The 19,744-nt window shown below is 51.7% G+C and overlaps 1 protein-coding gene across 1 annotated transcript in view; it reads right to left on the reverse strand.

Annotated features, from left to right (window-relative positions):
- CDH4 (cadherin 4) overlaps nucleotides 1–19,744 on the reverse strand; it is a 167,714-nt gene that overhangs the window by 128,886 nt on the left and 19,084 nt on the right. Inside the window, exon 4 of the mRNA XM_007462285.1 lies at nucleotides 10,381–10,554. Within this exon, the coding sequence (XP_007462347.1) occupies nucleotides 10,381–10,554 (174 nt within the window). The remainder of the gene's footprint in view (nucleotides 1–10,380; nucleotides 10,555–19,744) is intronic.

Consider the following 19,744-nt stretch of genomic DNA (forward strand, 5'->3'; position numbering starts at 1 on the left):
CCCCCCCCGTTCCCTCACTGGGGAAGGAGTCCTGCTGTTTCTATGAAAATGCTTCTCCAAATACTTGAGCACCTCCCCCAAGGAGTTAGGTCTCCTGGTGGGGATGAGCTGGAGCCCCTGGAATCTCTTCCTCAATTGTTCCTGGTTCCTTCTGTTCCACTGACCCTCACAACAGTGGACGGTGTGGTGAGGGCAGAGGTGACATTTCCGCAACCTGTTAAGATCTATCTATGGGGGAGAAAACCCAGACACAAGCAAACTCCTGGAGCAAAAGCCCCGCCTCGGTTTCTTCCCAGAGGCTTCAGTCTGAGAAAATCCACTTCATTCACCCACACGCGTTTCTGGCTTTGCAGAACAGGCCTTAAAGATCCACGAGAGAGGTTAGGAATTGGAGCATCTGAAGCCTCTGCCTCTTAGAAAGCAGCTGCGTCTGCCTGAAACCTGCTCCTAGGCGACTCCTTGAAAGGGAGGTATGCTGAAATTTAGGAGGGCAACGTCCACCTGGGGGAGGGCCCTCAGGCACCTGGGGGAGGTGTACAGCCAGAGGGGCAAGTCCCAGTTACACTGCAGTGTGCATCAGACAATCACCCCGCAACAAGCAAGGCTTATAAACCCCACAGTACAGTGCTATACTTTTGCTTTAAATGGTCAGCTGTATTTTAAATAAGTCAAGAGAAAGAAAAATACAGTCTTTTATGTTAACCCACACATTTATCTTTTCCGCTGTTCTCCATCCCTTCCTGTAGATCTGAATTTCCAACTGGTGTCATTTCTTTTCAGCCAAACGGACGTCCTTTACCACTTAATGTGGGCCTGCTGCTAATGAGTTCCTTAAGTTTGTTGATCAGAAATGCCTTTATTTCACCTTCAATTTTGAGGGAATTTTTTTTTTTCTGGATACAGAATTCTTGGTTGATGGTTTCTTTTCATTCAGCAATTTGAAAATGTCATTGCCCAGAGACCTCTATCACTTCTAAAGAGAAGCCAGCCCTTGTTCCCACTGTGGTCCTTCGTTTGTGCTGCATTTTTCCTCTGCTTTCAAGGTTTTCTCTCTAGTTTTAGAATTTCAGCAGTTTGACTATAATCGAGGTATGGCTTCGTTTGTATTTATCCTACTTGAGAGTCACTGAATTTCTTGGATATATAAGTTTGTTTCTTCATCAAATTTGGGGAAATTTCAACCCTTTTCCCTATCTTATTATCTCTCCTCTCCTTTTGGGGCTCCAGTTACACACGTTAGGCCACTTAATTTTATCCCATTGAAACTCTTTGTGTTTCAGTCCTCTCCCCTGCCATTCTTCAGATTAAATAATTTTTATCGATTGACACACTGACCTTTCTTCTGCCTTCTACAATCGATTTGTAAAGCCCATCCAGTGCAATTTTCATTAGATACATTATAACCTTCAGTTTCACCATGTCCATTTGGTTATATTTTTAGAGTTTCCATTTTCCTGCTCTGATTCTTGACGTATTCATTCATTCTGACCATATTTTCCTTTAAGTCCTTGAGCCTATTTATAAGAGATATTTTAAAAGCCTTGCTGCTAATTCCAGTATCTGGGTGACCTCAGGGTTAGATTCTGTGAGTGGTTTTTGCCTAATTATGGGTCACGTTTTCCTTTTTCGTTTTTTTTTTTGCATGTCTAGTAATTTTTGTTTGGGTACTGATCACTGTAATCATTGTAGATGATATTATACAGAGAATCTGGTTCTGTTATCTTTCTCTGGAGGCTGTTAACTTGGTTGGACTGAAATTTAACTCTGTTTACCTTGCCGTAGGCGGCAGCTGAAGTCTCTTCTCTGCGCTTTCAATCTTCTAGCTGTTGCTTTCCTCTCGGTTCTTTGGCGTTCTCCTTGTGCGTGCACAGTTTAAGGGGTAGCCAAGGAGCTGGACAGAGCTTTTAAGTGTATCTGGGAGTCTCCATCTGTGGCTACATATTTTATAGGATTTATCCCCTCACATTCCAGCTGCTTTGTCAGTTCTAAACCCCATCTTCCAACTCCTCTGGCCAGTAAGACCGGGTTTCTTCGTGAGATCTAGCCATACTCCGAGGCAAGGACGGACTGGGGGATGCTCTCAAAGGGAAAGCCATATAAACACAGGTCTCACCCAGTGCTGTTTTCTTTTCACGGGTGGAGTCCCCTACAGTTTCTGCCTACTATTCATCACTCTCAAGTAACTTCAAATAGTTTTTAACAAAGAATTTCCCCTAGAGTTTATAATTGTTATCTGAGGAGTGTTAGTCTGATATAAACTACTCCACCATTACCAGAAACAGAACTTCCAATTTCAGTATTTTCAAGGATTGTTTATCTAACCTAACCATCTTCATAATGATCGTGAAAGGCTGACTAGTAGAGGTGGGCATGATGGCTGTATCATTCATTCACTCAATAAGTACTTAATGACATCTACTCTGTCCCAGCTGCTGTGCCTGACAGGTGAACTATCCCTCAAGGCCCTTTACCTTTACTGGGGAGACAGACCTATAATCACTGAAAAAACAGTGTCAAAAACTCTACCACAATGGCAGGCAATGGGGAGGACCCGTGCTGGTCCTGAGACGTGGGGCATTCTTAAAGGAGGCAGGAAGTAGCCAGGTTGGGGGGTGTCAGGTACAGGGGGAAACACAGGACTCCAGGTAACCAAGGGTGTGATCAGGACCGGAAGCTACAAGTAGCCCAGCATGGCTGGAGTTTGGTGCACCAAGGGGCAGAGTCAGATCGTGGGGTCCCGTGTGATGTGCTCCAGGGGTAGGTTTTCTCCTGGGGACAAAGGGGAAATGATGGAAGGGCAACAACACACACACGTCGTGCTTTGAAAGGTCACTTTCTTCCACGAGAAGGTGCATAATGACCATGTCAGTTATTCATTCATGGATGGACACCTTCAGAGTACCAGAAAATAGGTTCCTAGGTGGACTCAGTGACAATTACGCTGATAGGTCACCCAGCAAACATTGTGTAGGATAACACTGAGTTAAAATTCAGCCAGCTCCATCACATGTATTTATACATCTGATGAACATTTATGGAGAGTCTACCCTGGGCCAGATACGGGCTCACTCACCATCTCCCTGTCACACATCTCATAATGCAGACCCCAGCCCAGGGCACATTTCATCACAAAACTAGCTCCTGAGCTCTAGTCCCCCAAACCCAGATCATCCTCCATTTACACAAAAGGTCGATAAATACTTGTGGTTGGATGTGAGGCTATGTGGTGCACATGCACAAAACGGGAACGAAATTGTCGAGAAAATGTGAAGAAAACTTTTGACTTCAGTTGGTTCAAGATCATTTGGATTGTCAGATGTGAGGGGCTGACTTTTACGACCCTTTCCAAACCACCTGCAGCCGAGCTCCCTACTCTAGAAAGCGCCTCCTGCTCGCCTTTTCCGAGAGGCCATCTTCCATGCTAAGCGATTATGCAAGGACTTCCTTCCAGAGTCTCCTATTTAGAGCTCCCTTGCCAGGCTCTCTGGCAGGGACCCCGAGGATGGGTCTGCATGACTTCTTGTCTGGTAAAATGTCAACTTCCAAAATTAAAGGACTTGTGTCCCAAGAGCATTACCTTCTGCCTCATCACCTACAGCGGATCCCTACGGTCGCCCTGGACAGCCTCTCAAGTTAACAAATTCTGAATTTTTATTAGACTCAGCTAAGAAATGCATCCTCTTTCTAAAAGTTTGATTTGATTCTCATTCTAAATCCTGCTGGAAGTCAAACCTAACATCCATGCTAGAAAAGCAAGTGTCTTTTTAAAACCCTCCTCTAGTCTACATGTGAAGGAATCCTAACCGAGGTAGGGAAGGGACCAAATTCTGGATGACAGGCAGAAAGCTGATGCCTGGTGGCTCTTGAGGCCACAAAAGGGCTCTGTGTTCTCTCCCTTCTGAGTCCCCCAGTGACTGCACGGTGCCTGGCACCCATGGATGACCCCAAACCCATGGATGACCCCAGAGCCCAGGGCTGGAATCTGGGAGCGGGAAGGTCTCCTGTTAACCTTTGCCGGGTGTCCCCTCCTGCCATTCCCCATGATTCGCTCCCCCGCCCATAATGAAAAGCCTCTACCCAGCTTCCCAGGGGATCAGCTTAGCGACTGTGAATTGGTCCCTCCTCCCTTCTGAGAGGACAGCCTGGATCTTCTGAGCGCTGTCTCCGTGAAGCGGCTGCATCTCCCCACTCACCACTTCACTGAGAGCGCGCTCTAATTCTGGTGGGCGTGGCACCGGGAGTCTGGTGGGCGTGGCACCGGGAGTCTGGTGGGCGTGGCACCGGGAGTCTGGTGGGCGTGGCACCGGGCGCGCTTACCGGCCTCGCCCCGGGACCTCACGGCTCCCGGCAGCCCTGCCAGCAATAGCTGCCTCGCCCTGCCCAGGGCCCCCTCGGCGGGGCGAGCGAATGCTCAGCGAGGGTCTGTTCTCCCTGCATGGCCCAGCGAAGGCTCACGAAGAGACAAGATACTCTTTCCAAGGAAAACGCCTGTAAGTAACAGAGGTTTCTCTGGGAAGAACATTCTGCCGGCTGCTCTCCCTCCCGCTTTTTCATTTAACATATATCTCATCAGAAGGAAACGCCGTAGTGAGCACAGAATTGCAGCTGATCGCAGCTGCACCTCCAGAGCTCCACACTCAGCTTCCCACTCCTATCAAGCTGTAGTCATGCTTGCTGTGATTTGGGCTTCTTTCGGGGCAGCAACCTGCCCCCCTCCCAAAAAAAGACACTGACAGGAAACTCATCGACTTCCTGCAGACACAAGTGGGGTAGAAAAGCACCCCAAACCCTCGCCTGTGCTCCGTAAGAGTTTAAGGGAGAAAGCGGGGAGAAGGAACGAGGGAGGGTGCGGGGGCAGACGGTGAGCACACGAGTGTGCGTGCACGTGTGAAGTGGAAGGGGCGGTGTGCGCACGCGTGTGTGCATCTGCCTGCGTGAGTTTCTGGGCTGAGTTCTCCCGTAATGACTTGGAATCCATTGGGAAAACAAATCTTTCACAGAAACTGTAATGGAGATTCCATTTTCCATTTGCTGGAGATACCATCTCCCCATAAGGATCAGCTGCTCAGCTTGGAGGCCGACTCCAGGGGAAGCAGAGCCAGGATCCGGCTCTCCCCGGCGACTCTAGGACCCCTCCCCCTCCCCCCCCCCCCCCCCCCCCCCCCCCCCCCCCCCCCCCCCGCCCCCAAATGCCACATGCCACGGCCAGCATGCTGTGTGAGCCCATGGGCGCCCGGGACAGCGTTCGCCATCGGGATTGCTGCCATCACTCCCTCCCTCACTCATCTCTTCATTCAGTCAACACTCGTAGTGCCTCTGCCGTTTACAGCACAGAGATGCAGGCAGGGCCCCTGCCTTTAGGAGGCCTGTCCTTGCACGAATAAATAGCAGGCATGACGTCAGACTGTACTAAGTGCTACGGAGGAAGCATAGCGGGACAGTGGGGTAAAGACAGGCCAGGCTTGGAGAAGGGCAGGTGAGTCAGGTCTGATCGCTCACCTAGACCACCCCCTTCCTTGGCGCAGTGGGGCCCTTCGAGCCGAAAGGACGTGCACGTTGTCCTCTGGGGAAACCCACTGGGGCAGCACGCAGCCGTTTCCCCCGGGTCCCCTGCAACTTGGCCAGTGGAATTCAGGCGGGAATGGTCCGCGTCCAGGCCTAGCCGACCCTGTGCTCCTCCCTCTGGCGCCCCACATGACAGCCCCCAAATGACCTTCCCAGGAGCAAGAAATAAATCTCTGTTCTGTTAGGTTTCTGAAATTGTGGGAATGCCTGTCAGAGCGTCAGCCCTCCCTGCAGTCTGCATTGGAGCAGACATCCACCTGGAGGTAGCCTCCCTCCAGGGGCTGCAGACACGTCGGGGGTCCGAGCAGCAGAGGACACGGTCTCGCCGACCCACAGCAACACTGCAGACTAGAAGACAGGAGAGGCTGCCCCTCAGTGAGTCTGGGCAGCGGCTGTTGGCTTCCGGCACGTGGGGCGCGCAGCTCTGCTCATCGCACGCCAGGCGCCACGCCCGCACCTCCTGTCCCCACGGCTCCAGCGTAGAAACATCACTGGCAAGGGGAGTCCTCAGGAGCCTGCGTGTGCAGGGGCCCGAGAGCTCCCGCCGTCGCTGCTTTCCTGCCGGAGTTTGCAAGGTTTGTGTTCACTGGGGAGGGGGCTCATTTCCCTGCTTCAGAGTGGTGCACGTCCCCCATCAGGGCACACAGACGTCACTGTGGCCTCGTGAGAAGACTGTGCCCCCTCAACACGGCCACAGGCCCATGGGGCGCGAGCACCTGCTGCTCTGGGGAAGCCGGCTCTCCCTTCTCCTACTGCCAGACCCAACCTCTCTGCCTCGGGGCCGCCGGCAGTGGTCAGGCTGGAAGCACACGGGTGTCTTTCCTCCACTGTCCAGCAGAGGACAGACGTGGCGGGACCAACCGACCCAGCAGATCTTGGGAACCCCTGCAGGACAAGGGCTCTGCCCACAGTGGCCTTCCCTTTTGGGACCTTTCACAGGCCTGGGTATGACCGGGCACAGAGGAGGGAAATTCCTCGTGTCGGTACCCATATCATCAACTCTGAGAAAGCTCTGAGAGCCAGGACGACAGAATATCTCAGTGGCGGCAAGATGCCTGCCAAATGCACGTGTGTGAGGGTGTGAGTGAGCAAACGCCCCCTCGGGGCTCATTATAGACTCACCCATCACTATAAGGTTCCTGCCAAGTGTTGAGTATTGGTGAGGATGACTCGGCCAGACGTTCCGGAGTTTGGGAAATGAGGTGGATCTGGCTTGCGGGTCAAATTGGGCCCACTGCCTGCTTTTGTAAATAAAGTTTTATTGGAACCCAGCCACGCCCGTTGGTCTACATATTGCTGAGGGCCGCCTTCGTGCTACAAAGGCAGAGCAGAATAGTTTCAACAGAGGCCAGTCGGCAGGCTCACAAAGCCTAAAACATTTACTACCCGGTCCTTTACAGCAAAAGTTTGCCAATGGTTCTGAAGAGCCTTAGGGCAGGACAGGAAAAAAGACGCAGACGTAGAGAATGGACTTGAGGACATGCAGAGGGGGAAGGGTAAGCCGGGACGAAGTGAGAGTGGCATGGACGTATATACGCTACCAAATGTAAAATCGATAGCTAGTGGGAAGCAGCCGCATGGCACAGGGAGATCAGCTCGGTGCTTTGTGACCACCTAGAGGGGTGGGATAGGGAGGGTGCGAGGGAGACACAAGAGGGAGGGGATATGGGGATATATGTATACGTATAGTTGATTCACTTTGTTATAAAGCAGAAACTAACACACTGTTGTAAAGCAATTATACTCCAATAAAGATGTTAAAAAAAAAAAAGAAAAAGTTTGCCAATCCCTGAGTTAGATGGACAGATTTCTACTAGAGATGACCTTTGGGGAGCACAGCCCAAGGCCTTCAACAAAACTGGCTCACACAGTGAAAACCTGACTCCCTGTCCAATTTGCTTTCAATCCTGATGACACTTGAGAGGAAGCTTCTGGCTCCAGTGTATCTAAGACACGTCAACACTTGCATGTACCCCCCCCAGCACCCCCCTGCCCCAGAGCTATGTTTTCTCTGCTTTATGCTTGTTTTATAGTCGACTTCTGTCATAACAGATACCTCCAGCTTTCCAATTGTGAGCTAATAAAGCCTCCTTTTAGAATAAATTTATTTATACTGAAAATGAACTACTAAAGAAAATCTTAAGTAAATGGCAAGTGGCAGTCGGACACAGCAAGGGCCTCGAGGGCTGGTGGGGGTCCTAGAGCCGAGTCACCAGCACCCCCGTCGGCATGGGCTGTGCCCTGCGCCTGGCCCATTTGCCTGGAGGACGCTCAGTCTGGGAAACTGCGCCTGGGCTGGGGGGGTCGATGCTTGAGTGCCTCCCTCCAGTCCTCACCTCCGTTTCGCCGTGATCTCGCCCCCCCAGGCAGGCCGCTCAAGGGCGGGTGATGGCTCTGGAAGTGAACTCCCATCCCAGGGGACTGAGGCAGGAGGGTGGCTCTGTGTGACTGAAACTCAGCAGGACCCTATGGGGCCCTCCTGGTCACAAAAGCCTTTCCGTGTCCCCCATTTCTTACTTGCAGGAGAAAGGCTTCAGTCTCCTAGACCTTCCTGAATACCAAAGAGCAGATTCAAACACTTGCTAACCAGGGAAGTAAGGGAATGCGGAAACAAAGGGAGAACAATCACACTACAGTGCAGAGATCAAAGCAGGATCCTGGTTCCTGCTCAAGGAATATACGTAACAGTATCTTCAGTTCTTCTGCAGGAACTGAGGACCCCATGCAGGTGGAGGACGGCAGCTCCAGGCTGAGCACGAGATTCCTGGAGCCCCGTCCTGTTACCTCACCAGCAACCAGTCAGAAGAAAGTCACACACCCTGCAGCCCTCACCCCAAGTTTTGCCTGTAAAAACTTCTCCCCCAAAACCATCAGGGAGTTTGAAGTTTTTGAGCACGAACCACCCATTCTCCTTGCTTGGCCCTGCGGTAAACCCTTCTCTGCTCCAAACTCCAACATTTCGGTCTGTTTGTCTTCCCCCGTGCGACAGGCACACACACCTGTGTTCGGTGATATGCTGAGCTGGACACACCCTCCTGCTCCTCCTTTTTTCCACGACTGCCACACACAGCACTTCTGACGCCAGAGGTGTCACCACGTCCAGCAATTCTCTGCGACACCAGCTGGGGGCGCTACCATTTAACTCAACTCTGACACCATCTACCCGGAGAGGGCGTCCATCCCACAGGTTAAGGGCTCGGTCCCCCGAGATGCTCCCACTTCAGACGTCAATTGCCAAGTCCAGGTTGTCACCTGAGCTTCTGACCGATTGGCTGTAAATCTGAGGTTCCAACAACCCCCTCCTTGGGTTTGATTAATTTGCTAGAGCAGCTCACAGAACTCAGAAAACCAGTGTACTCACTAGATTATTGGTTTATTGTAAAGGGTATGACTCGGGAACAGTCAGAGGGAAGAGGTGTAGGACGACGTGTGGGAAGGTGCTCGGAGCCTTCACGCCCTCCCCGAGTGCCACTCTCACTGAATCTCCATGTGTCCACCCGCCGGAAGCTCTCTGAACCCTGTCCTTTTGGGTTTTTATGGAGACTTCATTACGCAGGCACACGATTGATTAAATCATGGGCCACTGGTGACTGATTCGACATCCAGCCCCTCTTCCCTCCTGGGGTGGGCGGTGGCGGGGGGACGGTGAAAGTGAAGGTCCCAGCCCTGCAGTCACAGGGTTGGTACCCCTGGTGGCTAGCCCTGGCCTTAGGTTCCCTTGGGACTTCCCAAAAGTCCCCTCATGCACATAAGCTCAGGTGTGCTAGAAGGGGTTTGTTATGGATGTCTGCAGACATCCTTTTCACTCTTATCATTTAGGAAATTGCACGGCTTTTACGAGTTCTGGCCAGAAACAGGAACAAAGACCAAACTAAGTCACAGCGGCATATGTGGTGAAGGCAGGGCGATAGTCACGACACGGCTCCGTGGCTGTGGTGTGTCTGGTGGGGTGTCTGACCTGGATGTGGCCCTGAGAGGTCTGCTGCTTCATCTCTGCATTTTAATACCCACCCCCCAGCTTTCTGCATCAAAAAGAACAGGAAACAAAACAGACCAATCAGGCCAAGGAATGAAGCCGACACCTTAATAACACTCGAGGGGCCCTAGCTCCACAGGTGGGGAGAGGCACTGGCCACGGATGGGATTATTTAATGGGGTTCTCACCACCACTTTATCAAATTGTTGCTCAGATTGGGCTGCAATCTTCCTTCAAAGGGAAGGAGATAATGCTAGTTGATGGCCTTGATCATTGAAAAACAAATTTGTAAAATGAGTCCTTCAGTCCTTCAGGAAAACGACCTCGTGATGGCCGCTGGGAGCAGGTGGCCCTAAGGGAAGGGTCACAGAACTGCGCCCCCTGGCACCTCAGGCTCAGTCTCAGCACCTCTGATTTTTCAGCAAGATCATGGTCAGCGTGGACAAGCCATCATTCTCCACTCAATATCTTAGTCATAATCAGGAAGAAGTGTGAACGTGCAGGCCAAAGGAAGGTGTCAGAGGTCAAAGGCCATGACCCAAGTCTCCATCCCATCTCCTTCCACGCACCAGAACAGTCACTGGACAGTAACTGGAGAGAGAGGACCCAATGCAAGCAGGCCCGTCCACCCTGGAGGACGCAACTGCCCTTCTGACTTTTCTCTGTTCTGTGTATTACTTATCTCAGTACTGAAAAGGCAAAATCTTGACCTTGGACACCCAGTGCAGAGCCGGTCCCAGGCTCCAGGAACAAGCCCATCAGCCTTGATTCGCGAGATCCCAGGAGAGGCAGGGGCTAAAGCCGAGAGCTTTCCCACCGGCAGGAGCGTCTCCACTTACCCTCACCAGCTGCTGTGGGAAGGGCCCGCGGGAGTTTTCTGGCACGTTGATGGGCGGGATGACCCAGTCCCGTTTCTGCCGCCTCAGCCCATTGGAGCTCTGATGCTGTGGCCACGGCAACAGTGTGTCATTTGGCGGCTGGACAGAGTCCAGGGATGCACTCTTCTTTCCTTTCTGCGGCGTTATTTGGAAGGGAGAGAAGAGGAAAAGAAGCCTGGTTAGGTGTTGCAGAGGAAAAGGCATCTGTTAGAATTTGTACTATCCTAGATCCAGGGAAAGATTGGATGGTGTTGGGAAAAGTGGGGACGTGTTAGGGAAAAAAATCTAGCAAGACCCTCATCTCTACAAAGAAATGGACTACAGATTACATGGGGGTTAAGAAACCATAAACAAAGAAGAAAATATAGCTGACTCTTTAACCAGTACATCAGGGCTTTTTAAGCCCAAAACAATGGAAAAAAATTACAAAGGAAAATATTCATACGTTTTAACTTAAAACCCTTGTTTATGGAAACATAAACCCTAAAAAGCAATTGATGAATTTACAACAGATCTGACAAACAGCTAAGAGCCTGACTATATAAAGAGTTCCTACAAATCAATAAGAAAAAATTGGAACTTTATTATAACAGGAAAAAGACACAAATAGATAATTAACAGCAAAGTAAATACAAAGGATCAATAAACTCATGAAAAATGTCCAGTCATCAAACAATGCAAATTAAAGCAATATATCCTCCTCACCCATCAAACTGACAAGAGTAAACAAAATGAATCCTCCCCCCTGAGGAGCGTGTCGTGAGTGAGTCAGCAGAGGGTGATGGTTGAGGTTGTGGGATTTGGCGTTAAACAGACCTGGTGTCTTATGTTTACCTGCAACCAAAGATTCATGTGACGCAAGTGCCCTTGATCTCGCTCAGCTCCGGCTACTTCTTTTGTAAAACGGGCTTGGTAATAACAGCACTGAATTCAGAGGGTTGCTATGGAAATTAGACTGATAAGAGCCCATGCCTGGCGGGAACCAGCGGGACTGAATGTCGGCTGCTCTGAAGTCAATGCGGCTCCTCACTGCTGGGAGCAGCATTCTGCCAACAACTATCGGAAGCCTCAAAAATGGTCCTCGCTTTTGACCCCATAACTCCACAGCTGGAAGTCTGTCCCAGTGGAACTGCATGTGGACAAACCCGCCAAATAAAGATGTTCATTGTAGCTGTCTTTATAATAACATTATGTATATGTCAAATAGTAAAAACACCAGGAAAAAATTCTGGAAGTCTGATGGTGGTAAATAATATTTAAATGCATTACACTACGCTCATATCTTGGGATACTACGTGTCATTAGAAGTTACTCTTTGTAAGTCAGAAAGAGAAAAACAAATACCGTATGCTAACACATCTATATGGAATCTAAAAAAAAAACAAATGGTACTGATGAACCTAGTGGCAGGGCAGGAATAAAGATGAAGACATAGAGAATGGACTTGAGGACACGGGGCAGGGGAAGGGGAAGCTGGGGCGAAGCGAGAGTAGCATCAACACATACACGCTACCAAATGTAAAACAGCTAGTGGGAAGCAGCCGCATAGCACAAGATCAGCTCGGTGCTTTGCGACGGCCTAGAGAGGTGGGATAGGGAAGGTGGGAGGGAGGCTCAAGAGGGAGGGGATATGGGGATATATGTATGCATATGGCTGATTCACTTTGTTGTACAGCAGAAACTAACACAGCATTGTGAAGCAATTATACTCCATAAAGATGTATTAAGAAAAAAAAGAAGTTACTCTTTGAAGATATGAAGAAATTCCATACACTAATAGGAAGTGGAGAAATGGCACCAAAGTATACAGGCAGCATAAGTCCCCATGTTTTTTAAAAGGATAGAGAAAAGATTGGAAGGAAATACATAGAAATGTAAACTCTGGTTTTCTCTGGTCACCAGTGAGTTTTTATTTTAATTTATTCCTTTTACCTTTCTGTATTTCTGAATGTTATAATGTACATGAAATTGTATAATTAGAAGAGCTAACAGGACTCACGTATACACAAGACATCTACACCTATGTCGCCTCCATGTTTATTTTCAAGGTGCCCCGTGTGGCTGCCTCTGCACCGTTCTCATGGTTGATGTTCATTTCACTCCGAGTCTCAGAGCCAGGAGCATATGAGAGCTCACGTGGCAGAGACAGACCTCGGACCAGGACAGCCCAAGCCAGAGACGACAGAGCTGGCTGGAGGCCCTAGGGCGGCCCCTCTCCAATCACGGCGGGGTCCCCACCCTCCAGCTGAGCTCCCACCCAGTGAGAACCTGTTGGTCCTGCCATTGCGCATTGAACCTTCCCCACCCCCTTTTGCAAAAAAGCTGCACAGACATAAGTTAGACACACGTAGACAAAACTAATTAAAAAAAACAAAAAATCATAGCAGTCCTGAACGCCGAAACTTGATGCTACGTCAATGGAAAAATCCATCTGGACAAGCCACACTCCAAAGAGACCCCCCCTCTGGGACTTTCCCCACCAGGGGTCCAGCTGTCTTTCGTGTTGAGCTCCTGCACTTAAGAGTCTGCAGCAATTAAAAACCAAAAGGCTTCCCTAGGTCGCTTCCCATCCTTCATCAGAAGGATCCACGCGAGGTGTGTGCATCCCCAGTGGCCTTGATTTCTATGGAAACATGACATTCTCTCAACATCTATTCAAGTCAAACTAACAGATGCTGCCTTGTGACCAACCCTGCATCTCTCATGATGACAGGGGTGGGGTCATCTCTAGACTCCTTGATGAGCATCACAGAACAGTGTTCAGGATGGTCCTGGCCACACCCCGCCCCCTTGCAGCCAGGATGCAGACAACTGCTCTCCACGCGTCAGGGGCAGCCAACGCCTTGTGGGCACTGAGCGTTCTGAACCGTCTCTGCCTGCATCTTCCCTACTGCCAAGGCTACAGGAAGGTCATCCCCCCTCTACCAGGGAGGCCAAGTAACTTCTGAAGGTCACACAGCTCTTTAGGCAGAGGCAGGATCTGTGTGCCCCCCTCACTTCTGGGGTTTCTTCATGGGGCCCTATCCCCTCTACGGGTCCTCACGTCAGTGTGCAGTGGGCTGGGCAGACATGGACATTCCCATCCGAGAGGCCCAAGGACGTCAGTGAAAAACCTCGGACCAGCAGAGGCATTTCTGAGTTCCCGTGGCGTCAGCTTCCAGGTTAGAAATGCCAAGTGTGAGATTCCCACCTGGACTCCCCACCTCTGTGCTGACGCCTGCCGTGTGTGCTCAGTGAGCCCTCCAGGGGACTGCCACGCTCCACAGACGCACGACCTTGCCGGGGTTCCCGGCCTCACAGGAAACGAGGGTCACCCGGCGCAGGCACTTGCCTCAGCAGAGGGGACCCGCTTGGTGTTTGCTCTGAGCGCGTCTGTGTGCATGTGTGGGGTGCTGGGGCAGGGGTCCCGGCCATAAGCACGGCCTCTGGGAAGTGGAGCCTGGCCGTCCCGGCTCCCGCCACGTCTCCCACGTGCGGCACAGAGAATGCAGGTCTGCCTCACCCACTGATGCTTGGGCACCTGCGGAAGCTCACCCGAGCCTCTGAATTTTAGACTCAGAATTTTCAAGGTTGTCATCGAGCCGTTCTCCTTTGAAAAACCTGCTTTGTCTTCATTTGCTTTTAGGCTGAGCTCGCATGGTGTTAATCTCCCTAGTGTTGTTTAAATAAATTGCACATATTTGCTACTATTTTAAAGCTGTGAGACAAATGTAATAACAAAATCTGGCGAAGATCAATGCCAGACCTGCACTAGCTTCAGCTGGGAAGACACACCCACTTCTCTGGGGGAGGGACACCGGTGACGACAATGACCTGTCACCTGATGAGGCGAGCACGCGCTTCTGGACCCGCGCGGACCTCGGGCCGTTCAGAGCGCGGCACGCAAACCCCGACGCGTAATCATACTAATGGTAAGTCGCGTTTCTGGCCACTCTCGAAGGTATTTCCGAACAGACGACAGCTGCCGATTTCCCCACTGCACCCCGGTCACCCGTGTTTCTGAGCCAACGATGGCAGGTGTTGGGTGATAACATGAATGTGGCCTCTATGCTCCTGATGTGCATCTGCATGTTCACCTATATAGGCACACGCATGTATGTATAGGGGCAGGCACATACAGACAGACGTGCACACACATATATGTGCACGTGCCCCTGTGCTTATTATATATCATATACACATGCATGTGTGTACATATGTGTGTGTTTTGTTTGTTTCTCTCTCTGTGTATGTAACGTGTCACAATTTTCTCAAAACCAACAGCCCGGCCCTGACAGGCTGGCCAGGCTCCACATCACTGGTTCCTTACAGACAGTTCAGCCCAAGTCAGAGGTCTTGTAACTGGTGGGGGTCGGAGAGGGTCCTGACTGCTGCGCTGGCCTTGGAGCCAGCCAAGCTGTTACCTGCAGGCTTGCAGGATGGCGAGCGCTGAGGAAATAGCCTAGTCCTCTGATGGGACTCTCAGCCCAGCCCACCCCAGGGAGTAGCTGGTGCTCGACAAGCAGCCGCCGAGCGGGGGACGGTGTGCAGCGGGGGTGGCGGCGTTTGGGCCCTGGGGACCCCCTGGAGCCCTGACCCCAGGAAGGGGTGGCAGACGGGCTTTTACATGGGCATCTTGAGGGGCCAGGACCGCTCAGGACACATGTCTGCCCTCTTCCGCCCGCAGCGGGCCTTTCCCAAAAGGGGCGGAGGTAGGGTAGGGGCCATGGCTCCCAGGTACAGACCACGCAGAGGCCAGACGCTCATCTGTGAGGCCCTAAATCCGTCTGCTTCTTAATCAGCTCTTGTTTACAAAGCATTTCTCATTTCAGATGGCCTCTCCCACTGATCCTTCATCAATTGGGCTTACCATCGGATTCGTTCTGCTGACGATGCTCTGAAATGGTGATTTACTAGGGGAGGAGCCTCCCCAGGCTGGGGTCCTAGCACCGGGCCTGGGCCCCGGGATGAGTCTTATCCTGCCCCCAGAGCTGGACAAGCTCTGCGCTTTGGGGGCAGCTGGGGCGTGGGCAGGAGGCTGGGGTACTTTCTGGAGCGTAGCTTCTTTATGTCACAACCTGGGGGGGTTCCGCGGTCTCGCTCCTGAGCGATACAGGTGAGCTATGGAGTCACTGCCCCAACGGACTCGCACTCTGCAAAGACAAAACGCCATCCCGTGCCTGTGCGGTTGCTCGGGCTGGTCCCCCTCGAGGGGTGTGTGCACCCGCTCTGTCTATAGCACGTGGGGGTCTGGGGAGGCCAGGACGGGGGTCTAAGATCCTTCTAGGTCACCTCGTCTCTGGGCTCGGCGTTTCTCTCTCGGCAGGTTTTCAGGACCAGTCTCAGGCATAGGCATCCCCTCTCCAGGGACAAAGTGACAAAGCCCCCATGCTCAGGAACACAGTTCAGTGAACTCAAGAGAAAAGGGGAGGAATGGAGACAAGGACCGTCTTCCATTCTCACATGAAGGCCGAGGCCCCAGATTCACAGGCAAGCTGCACGGCTGCCATCCTCCCGCAAAGTCATCATTTTCCACCTTCTCCTGGCACCAGCCCAAACCTGGAGCCCAGCAGTGACCTGCACACCCGCCTTCCCGAGGTGGCTTTTGTTTTTTAGCTCCTCACTGGGCACATTATCTTATTTTCTTAAGCTCCCAGCAGCCCTGTGCCCGCTCGGGCCTGCTCTCCTTGTAAGGAGGGTCGCTCTGTGTGTCTGATTATGAGAGTAATCAAGTGTGGCTTCTAGGTGAGGTCTTCAGGGACTCCCCGACATTAGAAAGAAGCTGGGTCACTTCCTTTCCGTCACATTCACAAGTGAAAGATGAATAATGTAAAACTGACCTGGGGCAGGTTTTAAATTATCGCCTCTTTTTTTTTTCTTTTTTTCAAAAAGGAAAAAAAAAAGAGAGAGAGAGGAAAGTGTCAGGGGAGGACGACAGTCATATGCACCTCCTCCAATCTACATGCAGAAAGTTATAATTTGTCATCTTTTTCTATCACCCAACCACTTGCCTGGTAGGAACACAGACTTATGAAGAGCCAAGTATAAGCAAATAGGTGACTCATGAAACCCTCAGAAGCGGCACTGAGCAGGGAATATAAACAATGCAGACTCTGTCTTCAAGGCAGCAAGTCCCTTCCCAGCCATCATGGTTTGGGGAGGGTGACAGCTGCTTAGCAGCGAATAAGCGGTATGTACTGCTCACCTCTCCTGGTGACGGAAGTGTAGGTGACGGGTCCCACTGCGAGACAGGCAGGGACCTGGGACCCGGGGCCCTCTGCTGCAGGGCTTGCACCTGGACAGACGTCTCCTTGAGCAACAGATACAAAGAGACTATAAGGGACTGAAAAGAACTGCACCCACGGCGCAGTTGGGGCAAAGTCTGAACAAGATACAAAAAGTCCAAAAACCCAACTGCCACTTCTGCAGAGCCGGGAGCAAAAGCAGGGTCCTGCGCGTGCGCCCTGCACTCACCACCACCAAAGCCACCCCTCTGGCCCGAGCCCTGGACACACCCCTATCCTCACCCCATACACGGAACCCCATGGACGCCCGGCCGCTTCTGCAAAGTGCGACGAGCTCCACTGTACTCCAGAGAAGATGGCCCAGCAGAAGCCACTGCCCTCAAGAGGTGACGTGGATATGAAAACGGCTTCAAAATTCCCAGATCCCGGTGCGTTTCTAAGGAGCGCCTGGCAGCCCTGACTTTCGAAGATGGGGTCACAGATGACAGCCTGGCCCCCCATGGGCCCTCCCACGCAGCCGTTGGGTCCCGTGCCACCCTGCCTCAGCACCGTAAACTCCCCCGACTTTTGAGAAAATAGCGTGAACACAAGTCCACCCGATTCAACAAAAGCTAAATTTATGGGGACATTTTCAAGTTAGTTCCCCGTGGGATGTGCCAACCAGGCGAGCTGACCGCCAGTGTCCACGAGGACACTTCTTGATCAAGGGGCTTGGGGTCAGCTTTCCGGCCCTCCCCCCGATGGAATCATGGGCTTTCATTACCCAGGGCAGTGCCTTCTTGGGAAGGTGCCCTGTGTGATCTTCTTTCCCTGACTGGCAGTGCAGCGCCGTGGACCCTGAATGCGGAGGCAGGGAATGGGCAGGTGGGAGGGAATTGTGTTTTTTAACTTCCCTGGTCTTCCCTGCTCTCTGGTCTCCAGACTGGGCCATGTGCCCAGGAGCAGTGCGTCCAGCCCCTCTCTGGGCAGTGGGTGCGCAGCTGAGGGACGGGGGTCCGGGACCTGCACCTGCACTGAGCTTCCCGCGAGACGCAGGGAGGGGAGGCCCTCAGGATGGAGCCCTGATGAGGCCGGGGCTGCTTTTCTTTCGCCACGAAGGTCAACCAGCCCGCGTGTCTCACCTCACGAAGCATTGCCGGGGCATCCACCCGGGACCCCTTTCCTTTCAACCAGCGTCCAGCGTCCAGCCCTGTCGGCTCCTGCACCTTCTTACATGCGGAGTGACCAAGACCCACTCACAGAGTCTCACCTGACCCTCTCGGTGGTCCCGATGTTGGGGAAGGAGGTGGCTCGTCCCAGCCACGGAAACACGACCAATGTAGGGCCTGGGGCCCCCGGGATACGAATTTCATGGGTCTGTACTCAAAATGAAACACTTGGGGAATGATATGCCACGTCTGCATTGTAGACTAACACTGCTTATGCTGGAACAAGGGTAGACGAGATTCATTCCCCAAATGTCAGTGTTGTTTACGACCCTCTCCCCTGTCTCTGATTCCCCAGCCTTCCTGTTTTCATTGCTTCCTTATAGCTTTGGGTTAAACATGCTTCAATAAGGGAAATAGTGTCCTTCCACTCCTCAACTCTCCCAAATGTCAAACCCAGTACTGATTTTCACTGAGGATAATTAGATTTCATAAAAAAAAAAAAAAAAAAAAGAGGCACCAAAATCTATACAGATCATTCATTTCTCTACCTTTGCTTCCCTTTCAATATACATTTGAAAAATGGTACTTTTTGTTTGCCTGCAAGCATGTATATTTAAAACATTTAACTAGGGTTCTGTCTGCAGCCTTCTGCCTGGTTTCCATGGTAGCTAAGGACCGACAGAATAAAACGGTATTTAACAAACACAAAATAAAACAACAGAAAGATATCTCCGTTCTGTAACAAACAGAGCATGGGAGCCATTCTAAACAAACATTTGCATGAGTTTGGTTTTGAAAAGGCACTTAGTGGATTTTTTTTTTTACATCCACGACACTATAGGGAAGACGAATGCCCTACCTATGCCCCGTAAAGCACTACGGTATTTCTTACTTGCGATCTCTCCTAAGAAGGCGAGATTGTTTTGAAAATTCCCATAAAAATCATACAAAGAAAGTTTTCCTGAATGAAATAGCATGATTATTTCTTGTGCATCTATATTTGGCAGGACAGTCTTAAGCGAACACTCCTGTACACGCTGCTTGCTGTGTGCGGGGCAGGGGGCGGGGACGGACGCCCCCTCCCGCCTGCTCACTCACGCCCAGGACAGCCCAGGAAGGCAGGGGCTGGCGCTGTGCTCACTCACACCTGGGCAGAGGTCCGGGGACTGGCCCAGGCTCATGGGGCTGGGGTCAGAACTCAGGCCACTCCCTCGGCCCCTCCCTGCTCCTCAGCTTGGACAGGGGAGCCCTGACATGGAGGGCAGATGCTGCCTGTTCTTTGCGACCCTGGCGCCCAGTGCCCCCGTGTCCTAGGCAGATGGGCCAGGGACTCAGGGTGGGAGCAGCCCTGGGGGAACAGCTGAGACGCGGTTCTTTTGGCGACTCGCATCCATCACCATCATCCCGAGGGAAGGCTTCACGTTCCTCAGTAGTGTCAAAACCACACTTCTTTTAACAGATGCTCAGAGCACACCCCTTGCCCTATTCAGCCTTGTGTCCGCCCAGAAACGAAGACACAAGACAATGCGCCCACCCATGCAGCCCAGGGAGCAGGCAGGATGCAGGTGTAATGGACGGGAGAACAGGGGAGGACGTGTCTGCTTTACGGGCCACGGTAAGGAAGTTGGGGGGATGCCCGAATGTTCAGACAAGCCTGCCCCACCGTGTCTGTGTGTGTGTGTCACCTCCACGAGCCCGGCCAGGCTGCTCGGCCATCCTCGGCCCCCCACACGGCGAGGACCCCCAGCGCCTGAGCAGTTCCGCCTGCCCCCCACTCCTCCCGTTGACACAAGCCGTCTCCAGGCATCTCCTGCGAGTACCCTGGCTGGTAACTGGCTCTGGAGAATCCAGAAAATTACGTTTTGCCAGGAACAACGTAAATGAAATTACTCTGTAGTTTACAGAAAAAAAATACAATCACAGTAAAAAAAAAAAAAAAAAAAAAAAAAAAAA

Source organism: Lipotes vexillifer, unplaced genomic scaffold (assembly GCF_000442215.2).
Source record: "Lipotes vexillifer unplaced genomic scaffold, Lipotes_vexillifer_v1.1 scaffold1798, whole genome shotgun sequence".
NCBI classification, from domain to species: domain Eukaryota; kingdom Metazoa; phylum Chordata; class Mammalia; order Artiodactyla; family Lipotidae; genus Lipotes; species Lipotes vexillifer.